Source organism: Geospiza fortis, unplaced genomic scaffold (genome assembly GCF_000277835.1).
Source record: "Geospiza fortis unplaced genomic scaffold, GeoFor_1.0 scaffold361, whole genome shotgun sequence".
Classification (NCBI taxonomy): domain Eukaryota; kingdom Metazoa; phylum Chordata; class Aves; order Passeriformes; family Thraupidae; genus Geospiza; species Geospiza fortis.
In genome coordinates this window covers 3,495,551-3,517,939 of record NW_005054356.1, presented here as the reverse complement: position 1 = coordinate 3,517,939, position 22,389 = coordinate 3,495,551, and the positions used below count along the sequence as shown (strand labels likewise).

The window sequence follows — 22,389 nt, the reverse complement described above, 5'->3', positions numbered from 1 at the left end:
GTGGATTGCCTTGCTGATAGCCCGGCCCTGGCTGGCTGTCCCCCTGTGCTCTGGTGACACCCCTGAGCAGGAGGCCAGCCCAGGTGAGCCCCCCCGGCTGCCCCAGGTGTGGCTGTCCCCAGGTACCCGGCTCTGGCAGCCCTTACCCGCACGATGATGCCCATGCGCTTGCTCTCGTAGGTGAAGGGGAAGATCTGCAGGATGGTGAAGTTGAGGATGTGCCCCCCTGGGCTCCTCAGCTGCACTGAGGACTGGTCTCTGCCCACCAGGGTCAGGCCCACGCTCTCTGTCCACTGCACCAGGGCCACCTGAGAGGAGAAGGGCACGGTGAGGGCTCCTGCCACACCTCCCGAGGGGAGGGCTGGCAGGTGGCTGCAGAGAATTTATTTATAAATGTCTCATCAGTCATTAATTCATCAGTCATTAGCAGCGCTATCAAACACACCCATTGACAAACACAGGCGTTCCTCCATGGCTTTTTCCCAATTCAGACCCTTCCTGCAGGCTCTGGGCAGGCCAGCCCGTGTCTGATGCTGCTGTGGCACTGCCCATGTGTCCGTGGTCACCTCCTGCCTTTGACTGCCATGTTCCACTGGACACCAGGAGGAATTTCCCCATGGAAAGGGTGCTCAGGCCTTGGCAGGGGCTGCCCAGGGAGGGTTGCAGTGCCCATCCCTGGAGGTGTCCCAGGAATTCCTGGAGGTGGCACTGAGTGCTCTGGGCTGGGCACAAGGTGGGCACTGGGCACAGCTGGGACTGGATGGGCTGGGAGGGCTTTTCCAACCTAAATAATTCCACGATTTCCTTCCAAAGGACAACCCTCAGCAAGGGGCAGGCACTGGAATCCTCCACCCAGCCTTAGGGTGCTCAAACCTAGTGGGCACATCAGGGAAACCCCTTTACAAACACTTAAATTTGGAAAGAGCTATGTCCCAGCTTGCTGTCTATGAAATTAAGAATTCAAAACAACACATTCACCCTGGATTTACAATTTCAAAGCCAGACACACTAATGTAGCACATTAAAAATTAACATTTAAAAAACCCAAACAAAATGAGCTCTGTGGTATTCTCTGTGTGTTCAGCAGTAACAGCTCATCAACAAATTTCAACAATTTTGCAGTGATCAGCAAGACAGCTGAAGGCTGGCTCAGACACTTCTTAGCAGAGAACCCTTCTCCCTATACATTAAAAAAACAAACAAAAAAAACAAACCCATAAAAAACCCCAGATTGTTCAAGGTTTAACTGATCTGAGGTGGGCATCATTTTAATTGCAGCCTCTACTATTTCAGGACTTACAAAACTGAGTTCTCTGCAAGCTTTCACTCAATTGCAACCAGAGACATGCTAGAAGACCAAAGCCTTTATTTTGCTTCCCTGAGAGTGCCCAGCTCAGCTGACACATCCATCTCAGCCTGAGCTTGCTGAGATTTAGCTCCAGAAGCTGTCTGGGCAGTAACAGATGGAGCAGCAGCTGACACGAGCCCATCTATCACTGGCCCCCAGAAAGGATCAAGGGATACTTTCCCTAAACAGACATGAAATACTGGAAGTGTTTTACAGTGACATTTTCAAAGGCACAAGAGTGCTGGGCACATGGTTGCTGTCGACTTGAAGGTTAATTATCCCTTCTGCCTTTCAGGTTCTGCCTCTACTGCCTCAAGCGACCACAAATACCTCAGTTAAAAATGAAATTGATTTTGGAAAATCCCATACAAGAGATACAAATAAAATCAGAACCTGTAAATACTTGCACTGAGTTGAGATTTTATTAATGAATTGATACATTTGGGACTAACTGAAGAAGCTTTTGTGAACTCGGCTCCTTTTCATCCAAAAGCTTAAAAGAGAACCCTAAACCAAACTTTTCCTTTCATAAAGTAGTCTTAAATTGTCAGATTAAAAAAAAAAAGTAATTGAGTTGGCTTTGCCTTGAAAGACCTTTAAGTCAATTTGAATCAATATTTGGCTTAATATTAACAAGTTTGTGCAGGCTTACTCCCAAAGATTATGACAAATCAAAGGCTCTTTCAAGCTTATCTTTCTCAAAAGTTTCTTCAAGCCATCCTCAGTGCATTAAAGTGTGCAGTTAGATAATCCTCCTAGCAGCCTCCCAGAGCAGAGATGGAGCTTGGCTTTCTAATACTCTGGTTAATAAATAATTATTGGGAATTATTCCCAGCATGATGCTGCATGACGTTCAGTGTGTGAACAGCCCTGGCTGTTCTGCCTGTGCTGGTGAGCTCCAAATGTCTGGAGGTACAAACCTCTGCTCCAGCCTGGCCTGTTAAAGATCTCCTCTGCACAGACACCTCCTCCCTCCTTCCCTGCCAGCACCTCACTGCCATCCCATACAGCTCTGGAAGCAAAGCCTTGTGCAGAGGGACAAATGGATGGGCAGCACGCCGGAGGTGGCACCAGGGGACACCAGCACCCGTGGCACAGGGGACACCAGCACCCGTGGCACCAGGGGACACCAGCACCCGTGGCACCAGGGGACACCAGCACCCATGGCACAGGGGACACCAGCACCCGTGGCACCAGAAGCACTGCCAGCTCTTCTGGCATGTCTGGGCACTGGGCTGGGATGGGGAGCACATCCCAGCTCCAGGTCAGACAGAATAGGTTTGCTCTGCCCCCTGTAAAACTCGAGGAGCTCTCAGCCACAGCAGAAAGATGAGAAATATTCAAGATGCAAAAGTGTATTTACAGCTTAGAGGAGGGAGAATTCAAAGCAAGCTTGAAATCCCTCAAACACCTTAAAGGGAGCCCATGCTCACTGATGAGGGAAATCAATGAAGTCCCTGCCCCTGCCAGCATTTGCAGCTCCAGCCAGGCCAGGCCTGATAGAGATTTGAGCATTTCAAAGCACAGCAGCCCCAGCAGCCCAGCACAGTACCCTCCAACTTTGCTCTCCCCGACAATTAAATTACCCAAGCCACCACTGAAGTGAGTATCGACTAATAAATTTCATTCTAAAGAGACAAATTGATCCTTCTGTGCCATGAGCTGCTCTGCAGGGTCCCCTCTGGGTTGCCTAGGCAGGCAGACAGCAGGCAGAGACCAATTGATCCCACACCCTTTCATGTCCTGGCAGCTGCCGCCCTTGTCAGGGTTAAAGACTGTTTGCCCAGGAATCCCAGCCCTCTTATCTCTGATCAGATTATATCTATTTCATTTCCCCTGTTAGTTACTGTATGGCTACAACTGACAACTGGCTCACAGAGCCCCAAGGCTGTAACTGATACCTGAATAAAGATACTTCAAGACTTCTAAATGGCAGCGTGCACAGGAAACAAATTTAGGAAATCCTGCTTTCTGTTACAGGAAATGAATCCTATGCCAACTGGTAGAAATTACCCTTGCTGTTAAAGTAAAGAGAATACAAGTTTTTGTACTCATTTCATAAACTGACCTTCCCTGCCATGGCAATATTTTATTGATATAGGATTTCAAAGGCTGGCTTTAACAGGAGTCCAAAGCCATTCCCCTACAGGGAATGTTATTTAACAGCATTACTCCCTTCTCAAGGGCTCCACTTGTGTAGCTCCTGCATTTTGTACCATCTAGGATGACATACAGAGCACGGCTAAATAATATTTGTATATCCAAGACCTACAGACAAGATTTCCTCAGTGCAGCAAAGCATATCTGATTTCTGAACCTGCTGTAATTCTCTACTAAGGAAAGGAAAAAAGAATTTAAACAATAATCTTGGAAGGATTAGTTATCATGCTATAGTAAAACAAATAAACAATATCCCCTGGGTATTTCAGACAAATTGCTGTGTAAATATTTTAAAGACAGAACAGTATAAAGAGTAAAAGTAAAAGAAAAATCACTGACTTCACCATATACCACAATATATATGTAAATAAACAGAAATCTGTGGAAAAATAGCCTGTAAATGCTTTAGGAGGAAAAAAAAAACTTAGATGCAGATCACAAAAATGACCATCTGGAAATCATTCAGAACTCGTTTCAGTGCAAAGGCAGTTGCTTTCTGTATGCTGCCTCTTCAGGGGAGAGCAACCCTGCCCCAGCCACGTGGGACAGGACACGCACACCCTGCCCAGGGAGGAGGTGCTGCTGGCACCTCACTCAGCCCAGCCATGCAGGGGGCACTGCAGAAATGCAGCCTTTGGATGATGCACAGAAGAAAATGAATAATATAAACACATATGAAACAACTGAATTGCCTGCTTTGGGAGAAAAACACTATAGGGAATATTTTGAATGTATGTAAATGTGCAAACCAGCTCTGTGCCAGTCTTTCAGCAGCACAACAGCCCCAAAATCCTCACTCAGCTGGGCTTCCAACAAGTGCATTGAATTCTATACAAAGCATTTCTCTGGCAATGAGGCAAGCCAGTTTCTCTTCCAGTGGCAAAGGTGGGAAGGTTATTATCAGAGGCAAAGCTGGTTTGTCTGAGGCAGTACATGGAAGAGCCCTTTGAATGTAGTCAAAAGGGTGATTTGATCTCACTGTCAGTGGGATTCTCAGGGGAAAACTCAAACTTCAGTGTCTCTCCAGCACAGAGCAAATGTAATTGTACATATTGATAGAAAGCAAAATGTGTTACTTTTGTTGCACTAAAAGGTGTATCCAAGAAGCATAACCAATATATGAAACCACATTTTATTCCTCCTGTCTTTGTCACAGAAGGAAACAACACTATAATGACATTTCCTAGATTTTGCAGGGGGTGGCCAACAGCACTTAAACTGTAAATACTGAATTGAACCTGATCTCCCAAATGCTCAGTAAAAGTCTCCAGTGAATGTCTGGAGAGCTCCAAAGCTTCTCCCCACTGTGCCACCTGCACAGCCCTGGGTGCTGGCAGAGAATGGCAGGGCCCAGCTTTGCTCTCCAATAAACCTGTGCACTTCACCCCGTCCCCAGAATTAACCCGGGCACTGGATCTGCCCACCTGCACGTGGGATGTGCCATGGTTACAGTGATTCCCAGCTTTTCCCTGGTCTGGAAGGTCACACACCTTGCAGAGCTGAGCTGAGGGAGCATTCCAACCCTCTTCCACAAGCTGTCCTCCCTCAGACAAGATAAGATTGCTCATAATTTACCAAAACTGGTCAAAGGTATTTCCAGAGTTGAAATGAAAAATACACCCAGGATAAAATGTGCAGAAACAGGGACAAAATTCTGTGCTGCAGAGGCTGCCAGAACAGCCGGATACCAGTCTGGAGCTTCAGGCAGAGAGGCAGAACAGCCGAGAGGGCACTTACAGCCCATTCCCAGCTTATCAGACCAACAAACACATTACAATATTATCCCTTCACTAACCCCAACCCTTCCCCAAGGAACCACGGGGTTTTTGCAGCCAGCAGGGTCACAGGGGCGCTCAGACTGACCTCGTCGGGGCTGGAGGCCTGGTACACCCTGCAGGAGTCCTCGTAGTGGCGCTCGGCCTCGGCCTGGTCGGTGACGCCGTTGCTCTCGTAGACGGGGGTGACGTTGTGGCACAGCGCGATGGCCTTGACGGCCTCGTGCACGCGGCTGCTCATGCTGCGCCGCACCTTGGTGGCCAGGGACAGCCCCTTCACGGCCGGGGGGTCCTGCGCCTGCTGGGGGACACACAGCACGCTCTTACTGAGGGGAAAAATGGCATTTGGGTTCTTTGTATGGACCGTGCAGGCCCGTGTCCCCACAGACCAGGCATGCTCTTACTGAGGGGAAAAATGGCATTTGGGTTCTTTGTATGGACCGTGCAGGCCCGTGTCCCCACAGACCAGGCATGCTCTCCCCACCCTGCAGCCCCACGTTTCTCTTCACAGAGAGAAGCAAGGCACAATTCTTCCCAAGAATATTTCTGGGATTCACATTCTCTGAACCTCAGAGAAAGGAAACACAATTCTTATCATTTGCTGTGCCTGTGTTTGTGCAAAAAGTAGAATGCAACATGGAGATTGTTTACCCAAAGTCATGGTGTTTTGTTTCCTTGGCCTACCAAGGCCAAGAGTGTGTGTGTTGGGACTGTTGGGTGACAGTCACAAGATTCTGGGCAGTATGTGCAGGGTTGAGTGTTTGGCAGATTCAGTTTTAGTGTCCCCACAGACCAGGCATGCTCTTACTGAGGGGAAAAATTACATTTGGGTTCCATTTGTACAGGCCCATGTCCCCACACACCAGGCATGCTCTTACTGAGGGGAAAAATGGCATTTGGGTTCTTTGTATGGACCGTGCAGGCCCGTGTCCCCACAGACCAGGCATGCTCTCCCCACCCTGCAGCCCCACGTTTCTCTTCACAGAGAGAAGCAAGGCACAATTCTTCCCAAGAATATTTCTGGGATTCACATTCTCTGAACCTCAGAGAAAGGAAACACAATTCTTATCATTTGCTGTGCCTGTGTTTGTGCAAAAAGTAGAATGCAACATGGAGATTGTTTACCCAAAGTCATGGTGTTTTGTTTCCTTGGCCTACCAAGGCCAAGAGTGTGTGTGTTGGGACTGTTGGGTGACAGTCACAAGATTCTGGGCAGTATGTGCAGGGTTGAGTGTTTGGCAGATTCAGTTTTAGATGTATAGAATAATATAGTATAATAAAGTAATTAATTAGCCTTCTGGTATCAATGGAGTCCTCCTCATCATTCCTCCTTCGTAGGGCCCTCGCAGCATTGCTATACCATCCCCTCACTCAGGCCCCTCAGTGTCCCCTGGGAACACCCCAGTGCAGCTCCTGCAGCATTGCTCCTGAAGGGCCCCAACAGATTTCAGTTTTGGGACAGTACACCAAGAAAAAGCCCCTTTGCTGCAAATCCACCAAAAGGGACACACCAGCCTCAAAAGACTCAGCGAAATCACTTTTTTACTCCACAAAGGACCAAATTGAGAAATTTAGAGTCACTTGGGTTTCATGTGCAAGAGAATATAATTTGTGAAAACACAAAACAGATGACTGGTATGGAGCTAGAAAATCTTAATTACATTCATTTATTTTTTAATACTATTTTTAGTATCAGAATGGGAGTCTTCAGATAATTGCACAATTACTAAATTATCCCAGTTGAAGAAGGGACACACAGTGATCCAGTTTCCTGCTCTGTTAACCTTTAGTGTCAAGAGGACAAAAGTTTCACTTCCAGGTCAAAGGGCCACAACATGGTAAAAATAAGAGCAAAGAATAAGAACTACAGTTCAAAATGAATCATTGCCAGCAAATGCTTCTCATTATAAGGAATCTCACTTGGTAATTATGGAAGTTTTATGAGACATATATCCATTACCAGGGTAATTCCACATGTTATTTTTCACACTAGTGATTAGGACCCATAATATCTTCAAATTTAGTATCACTGCTCATCAGCACTGCTGCCAAAATCCAACAGCAAACCCTGAGCTGAAGTGCACTCAGTCACTACTCACACACTGGACTAGTCAGTCACCCAAATGTTCCTGACAAATACTGGGCACTTTGGTAAATAATTAATCAGTAGTCAAGTTTTCTCTAGAGATTCGGTATAAAATGAAGGCAAATAAAGCTGAAGTCTGGGGGTTTGTGATTTGGGGGTTTTTTGTTTTGTTGGTTTTGGTTTTTTAATACAGTTCTGTCATTTAAGGGTCTCAACACAAGACAAGAACTAAATGCTAGGAAGGAGAAAGAAAAGAGATAGCTGGATATCTAAATAAAAGTTATTTTAGACTCAGACCTCAGCAGCAGGACACACTTGCACGTGATGTGAAACAACCCACAGAACATAACAAGCAATCATGACATTATTTATGAATTAAGCATCCAGGGACCTTCATGCTTTCCCAAAAGCAGCTCATAAGCAGATCCCTACCACATGAATTCCCCATTGGCCCAGTGATGTGGAATTTCGGGCACAGGGAGCCAGGGGATGCAGCTGGTTGTACCTGCGTGTAAATGCTGAATATGTGGCTCTGCACCTCGTCCATGGAGTCCAGGCCGTACGCCACCGTTCCCAGGTGGAGCCTCTTGAAAACCATCTCGTTCTGGGTGAGAGTCCCTGGGAAAACAGCACCATGGAGTGGGATCAACACCCCCCTGCCCAGCACACCTGCTGTCCCTGCTGTGCCTCCAGCACAGAAACCTGAATGTGGGCCAGCAGCTGAACCCATCCCTGCACCGCTCCCAGCACAGCCAGGGCTGGCAAAAAACCCAAAATCAACAGACCTGAGGGCTCATTCTCCTGGGAAGTGGGGGTGTATAAATAACAGTGAGATTCACCCCACAGTCAATGCCAGCAGGAGCTGCAGGCACAGTTCTGGTCCCACTGGAACCAAAAAAAATTGGAAACTACTTCAGTGGGGCCAGGATTTTATGTCAGACCAAGCTTTTTATCACAGCTCAGGCCTTCAATTCAAGCTCAGCTTCAAAAGTGTAAGGGCAGCAGCAGACAGCTTCTGCCTTTATATATAAGTTATCTTAACCTGGCTTTGAAGACCAGCTCTAAAAACTTGATTTTAATTTTATTTTTACCCTCAGCTTTTGTTGTAATAGCGTGCTTTAAGTATTCATTCAAGTAGTACAATATTCCTGTCCTACCTTACTTACAGCACATTCAGAACAAAAAAAAAGCACAACTTTTTTTTCAAAATCTGATTAAATCATATTGTCAAAGTAACAGGAAATGCATATTTCTTCCAGTCCAAAGAAATCTCACATTATCCTCTTTTCCAGGCCAAAACCATAACAGAATCCAAACAACATGCCATGACTCAAAGCTGTATTTTCTGCACCAGTACCTGTTTTGTCTGTAAGCAAATAGGAAATCCTCCCCAGCTGCTCAGGGATGGTGCTGGACCGAACCACAGTGCCAGGGATTTTGGAATCTCTGCGAATCACCCAGCTGTACACAATCTTCCCCATGTCCAGGTTCACACGTAAACTGCACAGGAGGAAAGAGAAAAAGGAAAATAAAAATTATCACCAGGTAAACTTTGGAAAAAATCCTTGTGAACTGCCACAGTGCAATGAAAGGACAACGAGTTCCACAGTGAACCTGAGTGCCAAAGGAGAGTTTCAGGAGAAGTTTGTTCAAAGTCAGTGCTCTGATGGCCAATGTAATTACACTGTCATTCAAAGACAGATGGCAAAATTGAATGAGAAGAGCAGATATGATTTGAGGGGAAGGTGGACAGAGTAAGGACAGTGATGGATACCAGAGAGGTGATTAAAAATGGAACTGAAATGAATCCCAGTCCTGCACCCAAAGTAAGTTACTAATCTACTTTCTAATACAGTACAATTCAATATCCAAGTTTCATTGCCCTCTAAATGCATTCCCCTACATTCTGTATAAAACACCCTCCTTTTCCATTTTTTACTCTGTTCTAATCACAGTAACCAGGTATTCCAAACACAGAGAAGGGAATTTAAATGCCTAATCCACAGCCTGAGCCAGTGAATGGGTTAATAAATTGAACAAATTCAACAGAAACTACAAAGCAATTCTTCTGTTTTAACTTCATTTCTACTTCTGGCCTGGCTGAGCTGTGCAATGAGGAGCAGGTAAGAGCTCAGGTGCCCGAGCAGGCAGTGCTGTGCTGGGAGCATTCCCAGCTGTCCCCTCACCTGATGGGAATGATGTTTGAGAACAGCAGCAGGAACCTGATGATCTGCAGGTACCAACGGCCTGCAAAGTGCTGGAGGGCCACCATGACCAGGGACACCACCACCAGAGCCCCAAACAGGATCTTGGTGAGACAGTTCACCTCCAAATCAAAGAGGCCAATCTAGGACAGCAGGAGAGAGAGATTTCAGGCACACAGATGAAGGTGTCAGCTCAGTGCAATATTCACAAAGGAAGTGAGCTGCCACTCCATCCAAAGAGCCATTCCCACTAGTCAGCTTCTCTTCTTTTAAAACACCACAAACATATTTAAATTTATAATCAATACTCTTGCCAGCTTATGACATGAGATTTCCATCCCTCAGAAGCTCAGCAGAGGATGCAGAGGTGTGAGAGGGCTCACGCTGCCAAAAGCTGTGTAAACATCCCTGCACCATGTCTTAGCTTTGCTACAATGGAAGAATGCAGCAAAAGAAGCTTTTCTATTCTAACAGGGACTGTCTCATTATAAAAATATAAAACAATGTTTGACAACCTTAAAAAGGTGTCATGACATATGTATAATAGGATGAAAAAAATCAGGAGAAATAGCTTCTGTTCTGGTAGCCATCTTAAATCACAGGCTGGAAAATATGAATTATTCCTATGAGGTTTTCCCTAGAGTGTGTACATAGAGTTATTTGGAAGGATCTTCTTTTAAAAAATGATCTGTTTCTGACCCTTGTTATTTATTACAAACCTGTTTCTTCACCATACCTTACTTCTGGGGTTGGAGGTGTTCATCACACTGCGCAGCTCCCTTCCCGTGTAGAGGACAACTCCCACCACAGTACCTGCACACACAAAGGTTTTCTCCATAAAAATACTCCTCAGCTGGAGAGCATTTTCAGCAGGCTAATTTCAGAAGCAACCAGAAATTCAGAAAGGTGGTATCTGCAACACAACACCTATGAAAACACGGACTGGAACAGGAAACATCCTCCCAGGCAGTAATTCAGTCTCAGGGTTGGACTTGATGCAGCATCACAGACTCCATCAGCTCATGGGAAGAGCAGCCAGCTCTGCTCTACCTTCCCTGACCCCCTTTTGATCCACTTGTCTCTCCAGACTATAAATAAAAGTTGGTGGTGATGGAGGATTTCTTGGATTTCCTCCCACCACTTGGAATCCCACTTTGGTGCTCCCTTCCACCAAACCTTCATTGTGTGTCCAAATTAAACCAGCTCTGGGCTAGGATTATTTACTGGTAAAGGCTGAAACAATCAGAACAAATCTAATTAATTCCAGAGCTCAAGGAAAGAATTACCTTATTTTAAAATCTACAATTTACTTTAAGTGTTTTTCTAAATACTGTTCCTACCACAAAGTGAATCATACCAACTCCTACCTTCCTGGAACAGATGGAGCTGCTGGGAGCCCATCAGTGAATTTGAATGCTCTGTCCCACAGTTGCTAAAGAGCTGAGAGCAATAAAGTCCTCAATTTTCTCCTTGCAGAAACATAATTCACCATAAAATGCAGGCTTTCTATGGGTTTTCTCTTAAAGACTTTGCAAAGAGCCATGAAGAAAAAGCTGTCTACCATCAACAGTTTAAAAGCTGCTATTGCCCAGAGTTAGGAGTCCGTAAAAATGGAGAAAACCAACTCTAAAAAAAGCACTACTGCCAATACAGTGCTACTTTATACTCTACTGTTCCCCTGCTCTCAATAATGATCAGAGTTTTAACAAGCTGCAGGTGACTTATTTTTAAATAAGGCTGATTCAAGAGAGGTGGTTTCTAAAAATATGCTGAGAAAAATTCCTTTAAAAAAACACCCCCCAAAACAACAACAAATCCTTGGAGCCAGATGGCAGATGGTGGTAAGATCATCACAATTCAGATCAGCAGATGGCACAGCTACTCCAAATCCACTGCAAACAGTCAGAGTCAGACCCAGCCCTCCTGCAGCAGATGGAGAAAGATACATTGCTCTGCTCCATCTTACAGTGAGATGGCACCACAACCCGACAGCAGAAGAAAAATAATATCCACATTTTCTCCTTACAGAAATAACCTACAAGATGCTATTTGTTATTACCACAGGAGAAACAAAACCCAGTACTGTATTGATAAGTCAGTCAAAATGAGAGGAAGCACCTGCCAGGACTAGAAGAAGCTTGAAAACACATTGATCTGTGAAAAAGGAGTGTTTCTAGCTGGTTTATGGCCATTTCAAACAGACTCAATTGCATAAACCCTTTGAAATTATATTTGCAAATGCACTGTCAAGTCTCTCCATTTGACAAGTTTAACTCCAGAGCTGGACTCCAGAATTCCACTCTCCTCCAGCTACTGCCCAGCAAACACACTGGGCAGGAGAGGAACAAGGCTTTTACTTTGACAAGCCTCTACAGGGGGCATTGATTAATCTCAGGCCTCGGGAGTTTATCGTACATATGAGTCAAAATCTGTCTAAGACTTGATTTTCTTTCCTTTCTTAAGAGTGTATAGGACAAACTCAATGGCAGCACTTACCTGGAAATCTTTCATCTCAGCTTCTGTTCCCAGAATCCATTTGACACCATTTCTGTTACAGATTAGGATGTCAATGTGCAGAGCAATTAAGTGCTATTCTGCTCCTAGATGCTAAAGAAGGGCCCCAAAGGCCACTCCACTTCTTTCTCATCTAGGAATGTCCAAGAGGCAATTAGATGTCAGCTCAGCTCCCCAGAGGTGTTAGGACAAGGGGGAAACCTCATTCCAACTGCTAATTTCTCCAACTGACAGAATTATTATTCCATCACAGAAATACCTTTAAAAATTGTTAACATATTCCCTTAAAAACAATTTAACATGGGTCTCCACCTTACCTGATGCAATCACTGTGCTGGCCCACAGGGTGTTTTCTATGCTTAAACTTTCATTTACTGGAGGGTCACTGTCCTCCTACAATGAGAAAAAGAGAAAAATAAACAAACTTGTCAGTAATGGAAAAGAGCAGAGGATGAGAGGAGTCCACAGAGGTGTTTGGGGAGGGATGCTGAGTGAGCTGGCAGAGGGATTTCTGATAGGATGGAGAATTTTCATAAACCCTGGTTGATTTCAGGCCCTGCCAGCAGACTCACCCTGGTGAAGGTCCCCACGAAGTTGTGTATGTCAATGTTGGGTTCTTCTGCGTAGACGTAGGAGCGGATCTGTAGCAGGTCCTATCAAACAGACACATCCATCAGCCCTATCAGCCAGGCACAGCTTATAATGTACAGGAGGTTTACCAGAATACTGCTCCAAGAGTTACTTGGCATGGTTTAGAATTGATGCCTACTGCAGCCCAGGAGTCCCCCAGAAAACACACCTGGGGCAGCAGGGGATTTCCTGGCATGACACCTGAGAGACTCCTGGGACTTGTCTGTGCCCCAGGAAAGAAACCACAGCCTGAAAACAGGGCTGCAGCAGCCCCAGGTTTTCAGGGAAAGCCTGTCCAAGCTCCCAAGCCCAGAGTGCCAGGCAGGTGCTCACAGAGGCCGTGGGCAGGCGCTGGGTGCAGGTGACGGGCAGCCGCAGCTTCCAGTCGGTCTCCCCGTCCAGCTGGTCCGTGCGCAGGAAGCACGACCCTGGGGATGGGAACAGCAGTCAGGATCCTGCCACCTCTGTCCTAGGCACACCTACAGGGGTTAACTTCCCCTCTAGGACACCCACATCCTTCCTTCTCTGGAAACACGGTCTGATTTACATTTGTTAATAATGGAACGGTGACGTTCCTGCACCACATTCCTTTCCCTCCACTAGGACAGAATTCTCTGTGCTACACTTTTTAAAAGACACTTGAAATATTCCCATAAATCTGTTTTCTAATCCTTCTGATCAAACATTTCCTTACCCCACACTTAACAAAGCAAGCCTGAACAGTAAGTAAATATATCTAAAATGCAACCAGATTCATTTACCCTGAACTCAACCCCTACATTCTTTGATTAGCAAACAAAACTAGAGTATAACATTCTGAGAAGTGGTGGTCCATAAAACCACTTCAGTTCCCCCTCTCTCTAAAATTTTACTATTATCTATTTCTTTCACATTTCCAAAAGACAATTTTCTCCAAACAACCAGTGAAAGGTTAATGGCTATTTTGACAATTGGTTCCAGATGTTTACCATTCTTCTCCGACGTCCTCAGGAAGATCATGTCAGCAGGGACCCTCTGGTTCTGGGGGGAGAAGAAAGGCCATTATTGTGCAGGCAGCCCTGCACGCGTGTGCAGCGCCTTCCCCAGAGCAGCAGAGGCACAAAGAGGATTCCTTTGTCAGCCTGGAGCCTGGGATTCAGTTTGCTTTGAATCCTGAACTCGCTTCCCTGCAGAATTCCAAGTGCACGATAATAACTGGTGCCAGCTCCCACTGACCAGACCCAAGGGTTAGGTTTACAAAAGGGCTGGAGAGTAATTCTAGAAGTATGAAGAAATCTTAAACTAGTGCTGGTTTCCTTTCGAGGAGTCCCATGTTAGCAGAAAGGTTGTATCAGGAATCTGCAGCTACCAAGTTTCTCATTTTGTACTGAGTATTTTCATACTAATGGTTTTAGAGGTCACAGCTGCTTGCAGAGAGTGGGTGAGAAAAACATAAAATCAGAGGATTTTAAAAAAACACATTAAAAGTTGTACAAAGGGGGAAATATACCTGTATATACCAGTATCTACAAATGGGTCACTGGGTCTCCCAAAACTGCAATGCTTATACCCAAAGAAACACCTGGGTGCTGCATTTGTGCCAGGTATTTAACCTGTGTCCAACAGTCACAGAAAGGATAGGGAAGCTCCTTATCTTGCTATACTATAAGTAAAAAAATAGGCTATAGGCCTACCTACATATTTGCCCTCATTTGTAAAGATAATGATGTTATTGGTGAGGTGAGGGAACACTGTAAAGTGATTAAATATTTAAACTTGTGTTCAACATCTGATATTCTAAGCCCGTTGTAAAGTAAGTAGGAACTCAAAAGATCTCATTTTCGCTCCATCTTAAAAAAAACAAAAAAAACCAAAAAAAAAAAAACCAAAAAAAAAACCCCACAGCTTTACACAGGAAATATGAATATAAGGGCAAACCTTTTCCACAATGATGAGGTCACCCACTTGTATGTTAGAGCTCTTCACCTTGACAGTCCCTGCAAAGCAAAGGTGTTGGTGTTAGAGCAGAGCAGGACAGGCTCTGGGGTGCTTTGTGCTGCTCCTCCCCTCCCTTCCCCTGCACTATGGGGCTGAAAATGGGAAACGTTTCCACCACAGGAACTGGGCAATGCTGCCCTGGAAAGACTTCTGAGCCCACTATCCCCACTAAGGGGTGGCTCTCCCAAAAAGGGCTGAAGCCCCTCCTGTAACAGCTCCAGACACCAGCCCTGGCTGCAGAAAGCCCTAGTCATAACTCTGAAACAACTCCTTAAATTCCTTTTGGTACTGCCTAACTCATGAATTCAAAAACACTTTCAGCATCAGGCAGGTGTCAGAGCAAGAACAGAAAGTTACAGCAGGGAACCATCAAATCCAACTCCTTTTCCTCAGGCGCCTGGAAATGCAAAGCTCGACTCTCAAGCCAAGGCCTGGAAGCTGGAAGTACAATGGGTCCTTCCAAAGTCCAGCCTCATTTCCTGCCCTGCTGCAGCTCCAGTCTCTGGCTCAGCTCTGCCACCTCTCCTTTGCCTCTTGCAGGACTGGCCAAACAAGCAGGGAACAGGTCCTACAGAAATCATGTAAATATTTATTCCTGTGCAGCTGTCAAACATTTCCCAGTTGCTTTAAAACAGGGGATTAATTTAACAATTGGCCAGTAATTTCAAATCATTAGCCAGCTCTAGATTTGGCTTCTCAGACTAACTAGTGATTTATAATCAGTTAATTTGAACCCTGCCTCCACGTGTCTGTTATATTTCAACAAAAGCCTCTTTAATCTGCTGTGATTTGAGTGGAAGTGGGGGAGGCACGTGGAGCTCACCCTGGCACGGACAACACTCCTACTGTACCTCAAAATTCACGGGCTAACTGGCCAGATAGCAGCTCAGGGGAAAGCAGGAGGGGGAAGGGAGGGGGAATAGAAATTAGCACAAAGCACAAAGGTCACTGGGATTTTACTACTGGCAGTCCCTTCATTAGCATCCTTCTCAGGATATGCTTCAGTGTTTCTGCTCCAAATTAACAATGAAAGCCATTCTGGGCTGGGGCAGCCTGCTGCTTTGGTGACACACTGTGTGCCTAACAACATGCTTCATCACTGCTGCTAATAAATGCAGACTTCCTTGCATGCTGTAATTATTCCTACAAATTATAAGCAGTCATGGCCCATTTCACAAATATCTCATAGGTCTTTCATGGATTCTGAAGTTTGCCTTGTGAGGGTTTTTGGTTAAAAAAAAAAAAGGTAAACAAAACAAATGCTGGGCTAAAGACATCTCTGCCGGGGCAGGAAGCAAACCGGGGATTAAGAGTCCATTACGCTGGGGCTTGAAAAGAAAAGCTGCACTCCAAGAGGATCAAAAAAAGCATCCCTGGCAGTCTTCTGTATGGGCTATACAAAGTTAGGTACTATGACACTAAAAGGGTCTGACAGATAACATCTCTTCCTCCCCTTTTAATACGGTTATTCACAAAGCAACAAAAAGTGCTTTTGAATATTCTCCTGCGCAAAGGAAGGGGGGGAAAAAGCCTGAGTGCTCTCCCCACACAGGCACAGCCACTCCTGACCCAAAGTGCAGAAAAGCTGTGGATTTGTTTAACCATATTTTCTGTATTCTCTCCAAGATCACAAGGATTTATCTGGTGACTGTCAGCAGAAGCAGCGCTACCTGCAGGGTTCAGGCAGGTTTTCCTTAACAAGGTAAAAAATCATTCTGCAAAAGAGAATTAACGCCTGGAAAAAGCTGTAACGTGATGAGTTCCTATCATTACGTACATAAAAGGCTTTTGGGATCATTATGCTGAAAACAGTATCATCTGCTGTAAAATTTTTTCTAATTTGAGAAAACCCAAAGCAGCTGGAGCAGATTTGTCTTGCTCAGGAACCCTCCCAACCTCAGTTGTTGGAGGGTAAAACAAAGAGGGGACCTTTCTAAGCAGCACACGTTTTTATAGCTCCTGGATAAATGAGATGCCCTTTTTAGGTAGCTAATTCTGCTTTTGCAGCCTCCCTGGCCCCCGTGGGTGACATCTCTGCAGTGTGCACACACGTCCTGCTAAGAAGGCCCAGGACCAGATGTTTCCTTTGACTCAGGACTCCCATAAAGAACTTACTTGAATTAGTTTTATTTTGATCTTGGGAATTCTGTAATTCCCTTTTCTTTCTGTGGGGAAACTGCCACCTAAACATCAGATGTTTTCTCATGCATGTTTAAAACCAGCTAATAAGCACAACTGTTCCATTTCCCACAACTGCTCTATTTAAATATTTTTGTAATTATAAACTCCTGGTTTTGTAAGTGCAACTAGAAATGCATCCTCTAAATACACACAGGTTTATTCAGCATTTATATCACTTCCAGTTTGTACTTCCTTAAGTTAATCAGAATAGAAGTTGATGTTTATCACTTTTTAAAAGGAGCTAGTCTTGAGCTCTCATTCAAATAAATCTATTGTTAAAACTTGTCTGGTATTTGTTTCATTCTCTGCTGGGCCCTGATTTATCTTTCTTAAAGATAAGAAAGTGAACATAATCAAATGCAAATAGTTTGCTCCAATTTAAGCTATGGTTTTTGAAATTATCACCAAATTTGCAGCACGATGGATGTACCAGAAAGCATTGAATTTCAAGTAATATTAGCCAGAAAAGATTCCCTTTTTAGCCCTGTGAGCACTTAGGTCAAAATTTCACAATAGATCTGCAAAGCTGCACTAAAGTACAGATCCAAACACTTACTCTGGAATTAAAGATGAAGCCAGAGGTTTACTAAAACAAGTTAAATACATCTAAAACATAAAAAAAGAGGGAAGGTGGGTTTGTTTGATGTGCTTCACCAAACTTTTGGCTTTTGTAGCCTTATGCTGTGGGGCAGGACTCGCAGAGTTTGGGAAAATATTGGTTTTTTTATGGCTGGTAAATGCCAATGATCTGTATCTTAAGTAGCACCCCTCAGTAGGAGGTCCCTTCCCACTTTTCTGTGGAGTTTCTCTCTATTATGCAGTTTTACCCAGGGAGGGGGGCTGCAGGAGAAGAAAAACAAGCCAGGAATTTGCAAGCACAGTTCGAGCTTTCCATCAAGCAGATCAGAACACAGACCCCTGAACACAGGGAGGCTTGTGGCTTATGAATAGGGGATTGAAATTTGATTATTTTTTATAACAATCCAAACAACTCTCCTTTAAATGCAGAGATTTCCACGAAAAAAAAAAAAAAAGCTTTCCAGAAGTCTGCTGGTTTTGTCATTTTGGAACATAAATGGATCATCTGGGTAAAAAGATAAAAAAGGTTTAGGGTGGAGGTTTTTGTCATTAGGTCTCAGCACAGGGCTGTGCCAAACCCCTGCAGCATGACCTGTGCTGTTCAACAGCAGCAACAAAAGAAACAGCCTGTAAAAACCCCGTCCTACTGTCAGCTACACTGAAAATTAATTGTTCACATCAGCTGTTCCAAATTTATTTTGGTATTTGCTGCCTCTACCTTTGAGCTGGTGACACTCTCCCTCGAAAACCCAGCTCCTTCCTCTGACTGTACAAAGGGGTGAGATAAATCAACCCCCAAATTTCCATCCCCAGCCTCACCAGGCCCTTCCCTGCTCGTGGGTAATTCCCAGAGGAGCTGAGGTTTTAATCAGTGGAAAAGATGATCAGCTCTCCCAAAAAATTAAGTTCTGAGATTGAGTGAGGGACAGAAAATTACTCTTCTCCCCCAAAGCATGTGACAACCATAAATAATTTTCTATGGTTTTTTCCTACTCTAAACTATACTACAGTCTCATTCCTGTTTCTGCACAAAAAATCATGTTAAATACAGTGGCTTGAGATTTTCAGCTAGTGCCCAGCTGCCAATCCTCCTTGGCTTCTTTCACAAAAATTAGAGAAGTTAAAGGACTGGGGGGAGGGAAATCATTCATGGGAAACGTAATAGCAATATGAAAAGAACTAAAGGAGAGGTCAGGCCCCTTATAGATCATTGAATAGAATCCAGAAGGCAACTCTTTTATATCTTTAAATAGATGTAGTACACCCCTCTTGGATGAGGCTTTTGTTGGTTGCCAAGCATTTTAAGTGTTGTACTAAGAACATGTTATTAAAAGGGGATTTAATATTCAGAAACTCAAACTCCCCAGTTTGGAGTTGCCTCATAACTCCTGGCATGTGAAATATATCCAGCCTTAAGCAATTATATTTGAAAAACAGCCTTATTCCTACAAATGCAGCATTTTTTTTACTACACCTACATCACCGCATCTTAATTCAGGGGTAAAAACTTTTATAACTAAGAAATTGGAAACGGAAAAGAACCAAAACTTGCTCAAATTCAGTTCATTCCCTTTTTGAAACAAAACCCTGGCCTCACCATCTTTGTCATGGTATTAGGAGTAACTCCATAGTGAGGCAGCACTGGATTGTTCAAATGAGAATTTAAATGTCTTTGTTAGGTACAGCACAGCTGGAAACAATGGCCAGGCAGGGTCAGGCTCAGCTGAGCCCAGCCTGGGCTCCAAACTCCTCAGGGCTGCAGGGGTGCTCAAGGGGATGGACACGGAAAATGCAGGAGCTGACCCTGCCAGTCCTCAGGAACTACACCACCTGCTGCTGACAAACACACACCTCATCGTTTCTAGGGTCTTTTTAGGCTCTGTAGGGTGGTGATGCCCTGGCACAGGTGCCCAGGGCAGCTGGGGCTGTTCTGAATCGGGGGCCAGGCTGGACATTGGGGCTGGGAGCAGCCTGGGACAGTGGGAGGTGTCCCTGCCCATGGCAGGGGTGGCACTGGGTGATCTTTAGGGTCCCTTCCCACCCAGCCCATCCCATGACCCCTCAGCAAACCCCAAGCTCCAGCAGAGCCTGCTGAGCAGCAGCCCCCCAGGAGCAGCCCCCGCGTGCCAGGGCTCCGTGGCCACAAAGCCACGTGCCGGGGAGCCCAGAGCCCCTCCCAGGCCTGAACTCTGGCTCTGGCTGTCAGCAGGGCTGCACCCCCAGCCTGGGGCTGACCTCTGGCTGTGAGCTTGCTGTAGATCTGCGAGTTCACCTCCTTGTCCCTCATGTAGCAGCGCAGCTCCTCGGCCGCCTCGCGGATCACGGTGACAGCCAGCACAAACCCCTGCCAGCAGCACGGGGAAACAGAGGGAGCAAAGGGTCAGGGAGGAATCACATCTGCCTCCAACAACAGCCATATTTATCAGTGCCAACGTAACAACCTGCATTTCCTTTCTCTAGCTGATGCTCCTGCATCGGTGCACTGAGATGTGCTGCCGTGCCATCCCCAGTACCAAACTCACACCAGCTGCTTGAAAACACACTTGCTGCTTAAGAAACTTTCCAGTTTTATCAGGGTGCTCTCCCCAGGCACATCTTTGTAAAGGTACTCCCCCAAGCAAATCTTTATAAAGTTTATCCCCAAGAAAACCCTCTGTGGAGTTTACCTGGAGCATGCAAGCACCAGATCTCATTTCACCCCACAGCTGAGTAACTGAGAGTGAGAAGTCCAGGGTAAGGCAGACCCCTCAAATCTCAGTGCTCAGCACCTCAGAGCCGCTGAAGCCAGCACAACTCATCTGGGAGAGTTCTTTGTATAGCAATGTACACAGAAATCTGTATAAGCCCCTTTTCATATATTCAGATAAACAGAGGATGCATGTGCCTTCATGGGTATGTACACAGACACTCCACCTACACAAATAACACTGAAGATATTTATGTGCTCTGTTCATGGTCTAATTACACGTTTGCCTGATTAGGGCTTCAGTCCTACTCTTCTGTACATCCAAGCAGTCATTTCATTTCCTCTTGCCATGAGGAAATGCCTGCATCACATCCTTCACTGCATAAAAAATAATTAATTAATGCAAGCCAATTCTTTAGGGGCTTGGTATCACAAAGTCGTGTTTCTAGCACAGACTATTAGCTCAGAGTAAACAGTTAAAACACTCCTCATGCACCACAGAAAATGAATTTTTTACAACTCGTGTTGAAAGCTGCAACCAGCTACTGATTACCTCTGTCAATAAGGAACTTTAGGAAGGGAGCAAGGTGATGTTAGAAACTGCAGGTTTCTAGTACTTACACATATCTAAATGTGTGATCTAATTAATTAATTAATATGGCAATGAAATGCATTCATTCATTTACCTAGAAATTCCTACCTGCTTTCCAAAATAAAACTAAAAAAGCATCAGCTATTTTCAGCTTAGGTTTCAGCTGTTTGAAGAGCCTTCAAATAATCACCCCAAAATATTCCCACATGTTCCAGCTGACTGTGTCATCTCACATGTCATTCATGGAGAATTCATGGAGATCCAGGCTTTAAAACGAACAGAATTTTAACAGCAGTGTCCCCAAGCTGCCCTTCACTTCTTTCTGGCTTTTACCAGGGATCTCACTGCACTGAAAGGTAAACCCTGCAACATGCACAGCACAGGCCTCAGGAAACAAGTTAAAAATATGATTGAAGGTGCAAACTTACACCTCACAGAAAAGGCAGCACAAGAAATTTGGTCAAACACCAAAACTTTCTTGGAGAAATAAACCTTGAAGGACCTACCAGAGGAACCCAGTACGTGTAAAGTGCACCAAGCCTCATCTCAACCACGAACTGAGAGCAGGCCAAGAGCAAGAAATAAAGGTTGAAGAAGTATTTGAACTGGTTAAACAACACCTAGGAAAAAAAGAAAGACAACAAGAGGAGGGAGGATGTTATGCATGTTGAAATAACCACCAGAAACATTTCTGCATGCTTTCCTAGTGACTAAATGCCGACTTGGGGCAGTTTTAAAGCAGTCCTGGACACTGAGGACACTTCTGTGTCTGGTTTGCTGCTGCCCTGAGGCAGCCTTGGCATCAACTCCACCAAACACAACCCCATCGTTTTTTCCAGCTCCAGATCCTGCACTTATCTACTGTAAAACCAGTGAAAAATGGGGAAAGCAGTGGGGGGGGGGGGGGGGGGGACGATGAAAAGCAACTTTAGTCATGCTTACCCCAGGGAGAAAGGTAAAAAAGTTGTACTTCTGGTTGTTGATGACATTGCGAGGGTACCTCTGGTCTCTCTTCTCTGGGTGCCCGAGCCAGACGCTCCGAGGCCTGGGCTCCCTCCTGCCACAGCACCTCAGGCACTCACAGCACCTGCACAGGGACCATTCGTTCGTTAATGAGTTCATTTCCAGCACACCTCTGCGTGTCACACACACAGCCCCTGCCTCAGCTGCTCCCCAGCTAGTGCCATACAACCAGAATTAATAGAAATACCCTCAACAGAACCGCTTCAGAAAGTTATGCTTGCCCCTGAAACTCTCAGTTTTTGTCACCTCTACAAACTATTTTTTCTCGTTAAAAAAACTAACTAGCAGATTCTTTCCCCCCCATTTATGTATAAAATCCACACTGAAAGGCAGCTGGTTACCAAGACCAGACAAACAGCAAAACTGGTGTCAAACACTCGAATTCAGAAGATCTACTACAGAAATGTATTTTATGAGCTAGATACCTTTCAATTGCAGTTTGCTTTTGTGTCTGCGGGTGAAGACCTAAGACAAATAGCCACTTGCATCCCAAATATATTGGAATAGAAACTACTGGAAATGGTGGCATTTGGATTCCAACAGAATACAGATATGCTCTACAGAAAAAAGGGAGAAAAATGTGGTTTTCCTTCCTTCACAAAGGAGAAAAGGCTCCAAAACAAAGCTTTACCCA

The 22,389-nt window shown here is 45.1% G+C and overlaps 1 protein-coding gene across 1 annotated transcript in view; it reads right to left on the bottom strand.

Annotated features, from left to right (window-relative positions):
* The window catches only part of ATP9A (ATPase phospholipid transporting 9A (putative)), a 40,413-nt gene extending 18,559 nt beyond the window's left edge, over positions 1–21,854 (bottom strand). Inside the window, exons 1-14 of the mRNA XM_031059089.1 lie at positions 21,675–21,854; positions 21,239–21,352; positions 19,690–19,798; positions 14,635–14,693; positions 13,686–13,737; positions 13,051–13,145; positions 12,660–12,740; positions 12,405–12,480; positions 10,310–10,386; positions 9,556–9,716; positions 8,727–8,869; positions 7,875–7,987; positions 5,372–5,584; positions 147–308 (exon numbers count right to left, since the gene is read on the bottom strand). Of these exons, the coding sequence (XP_030914949.1) occupies positions 147–308; positions 5,372–5,584; positions 7,875–7,987; positions 8,727–8,869; positions 9,556–9,716; positions 10,310–10,386; positions 12,405–12,480; positions 12,660–12,740; positions 13,051–13,145; positions 13,686–13,737; positions 14,635–14,693; positions 19,690–19,798; positions 21,239–21,352; positions 21,675–21,854 (1,635 nt within the window). The remainder of the gene's footprint in view (positions 1–146; positions 309–5,371; positions 5,585–7,874; positions 7,988–8,726; positions 8,870–9,555; positions 9,717–10,309; positions 10,387–12,404; positions 12,481–12,659; positions 12,741–13,050; positions 13,146–13,685; positions 13,738–14,634; positions 14,694–19,689; positions 19,799–21,238; positions 21,353–21,674) is intronic.
* Between the last annotated feature and the right edge of the window lie 535 nt (positions 21,855–22,389).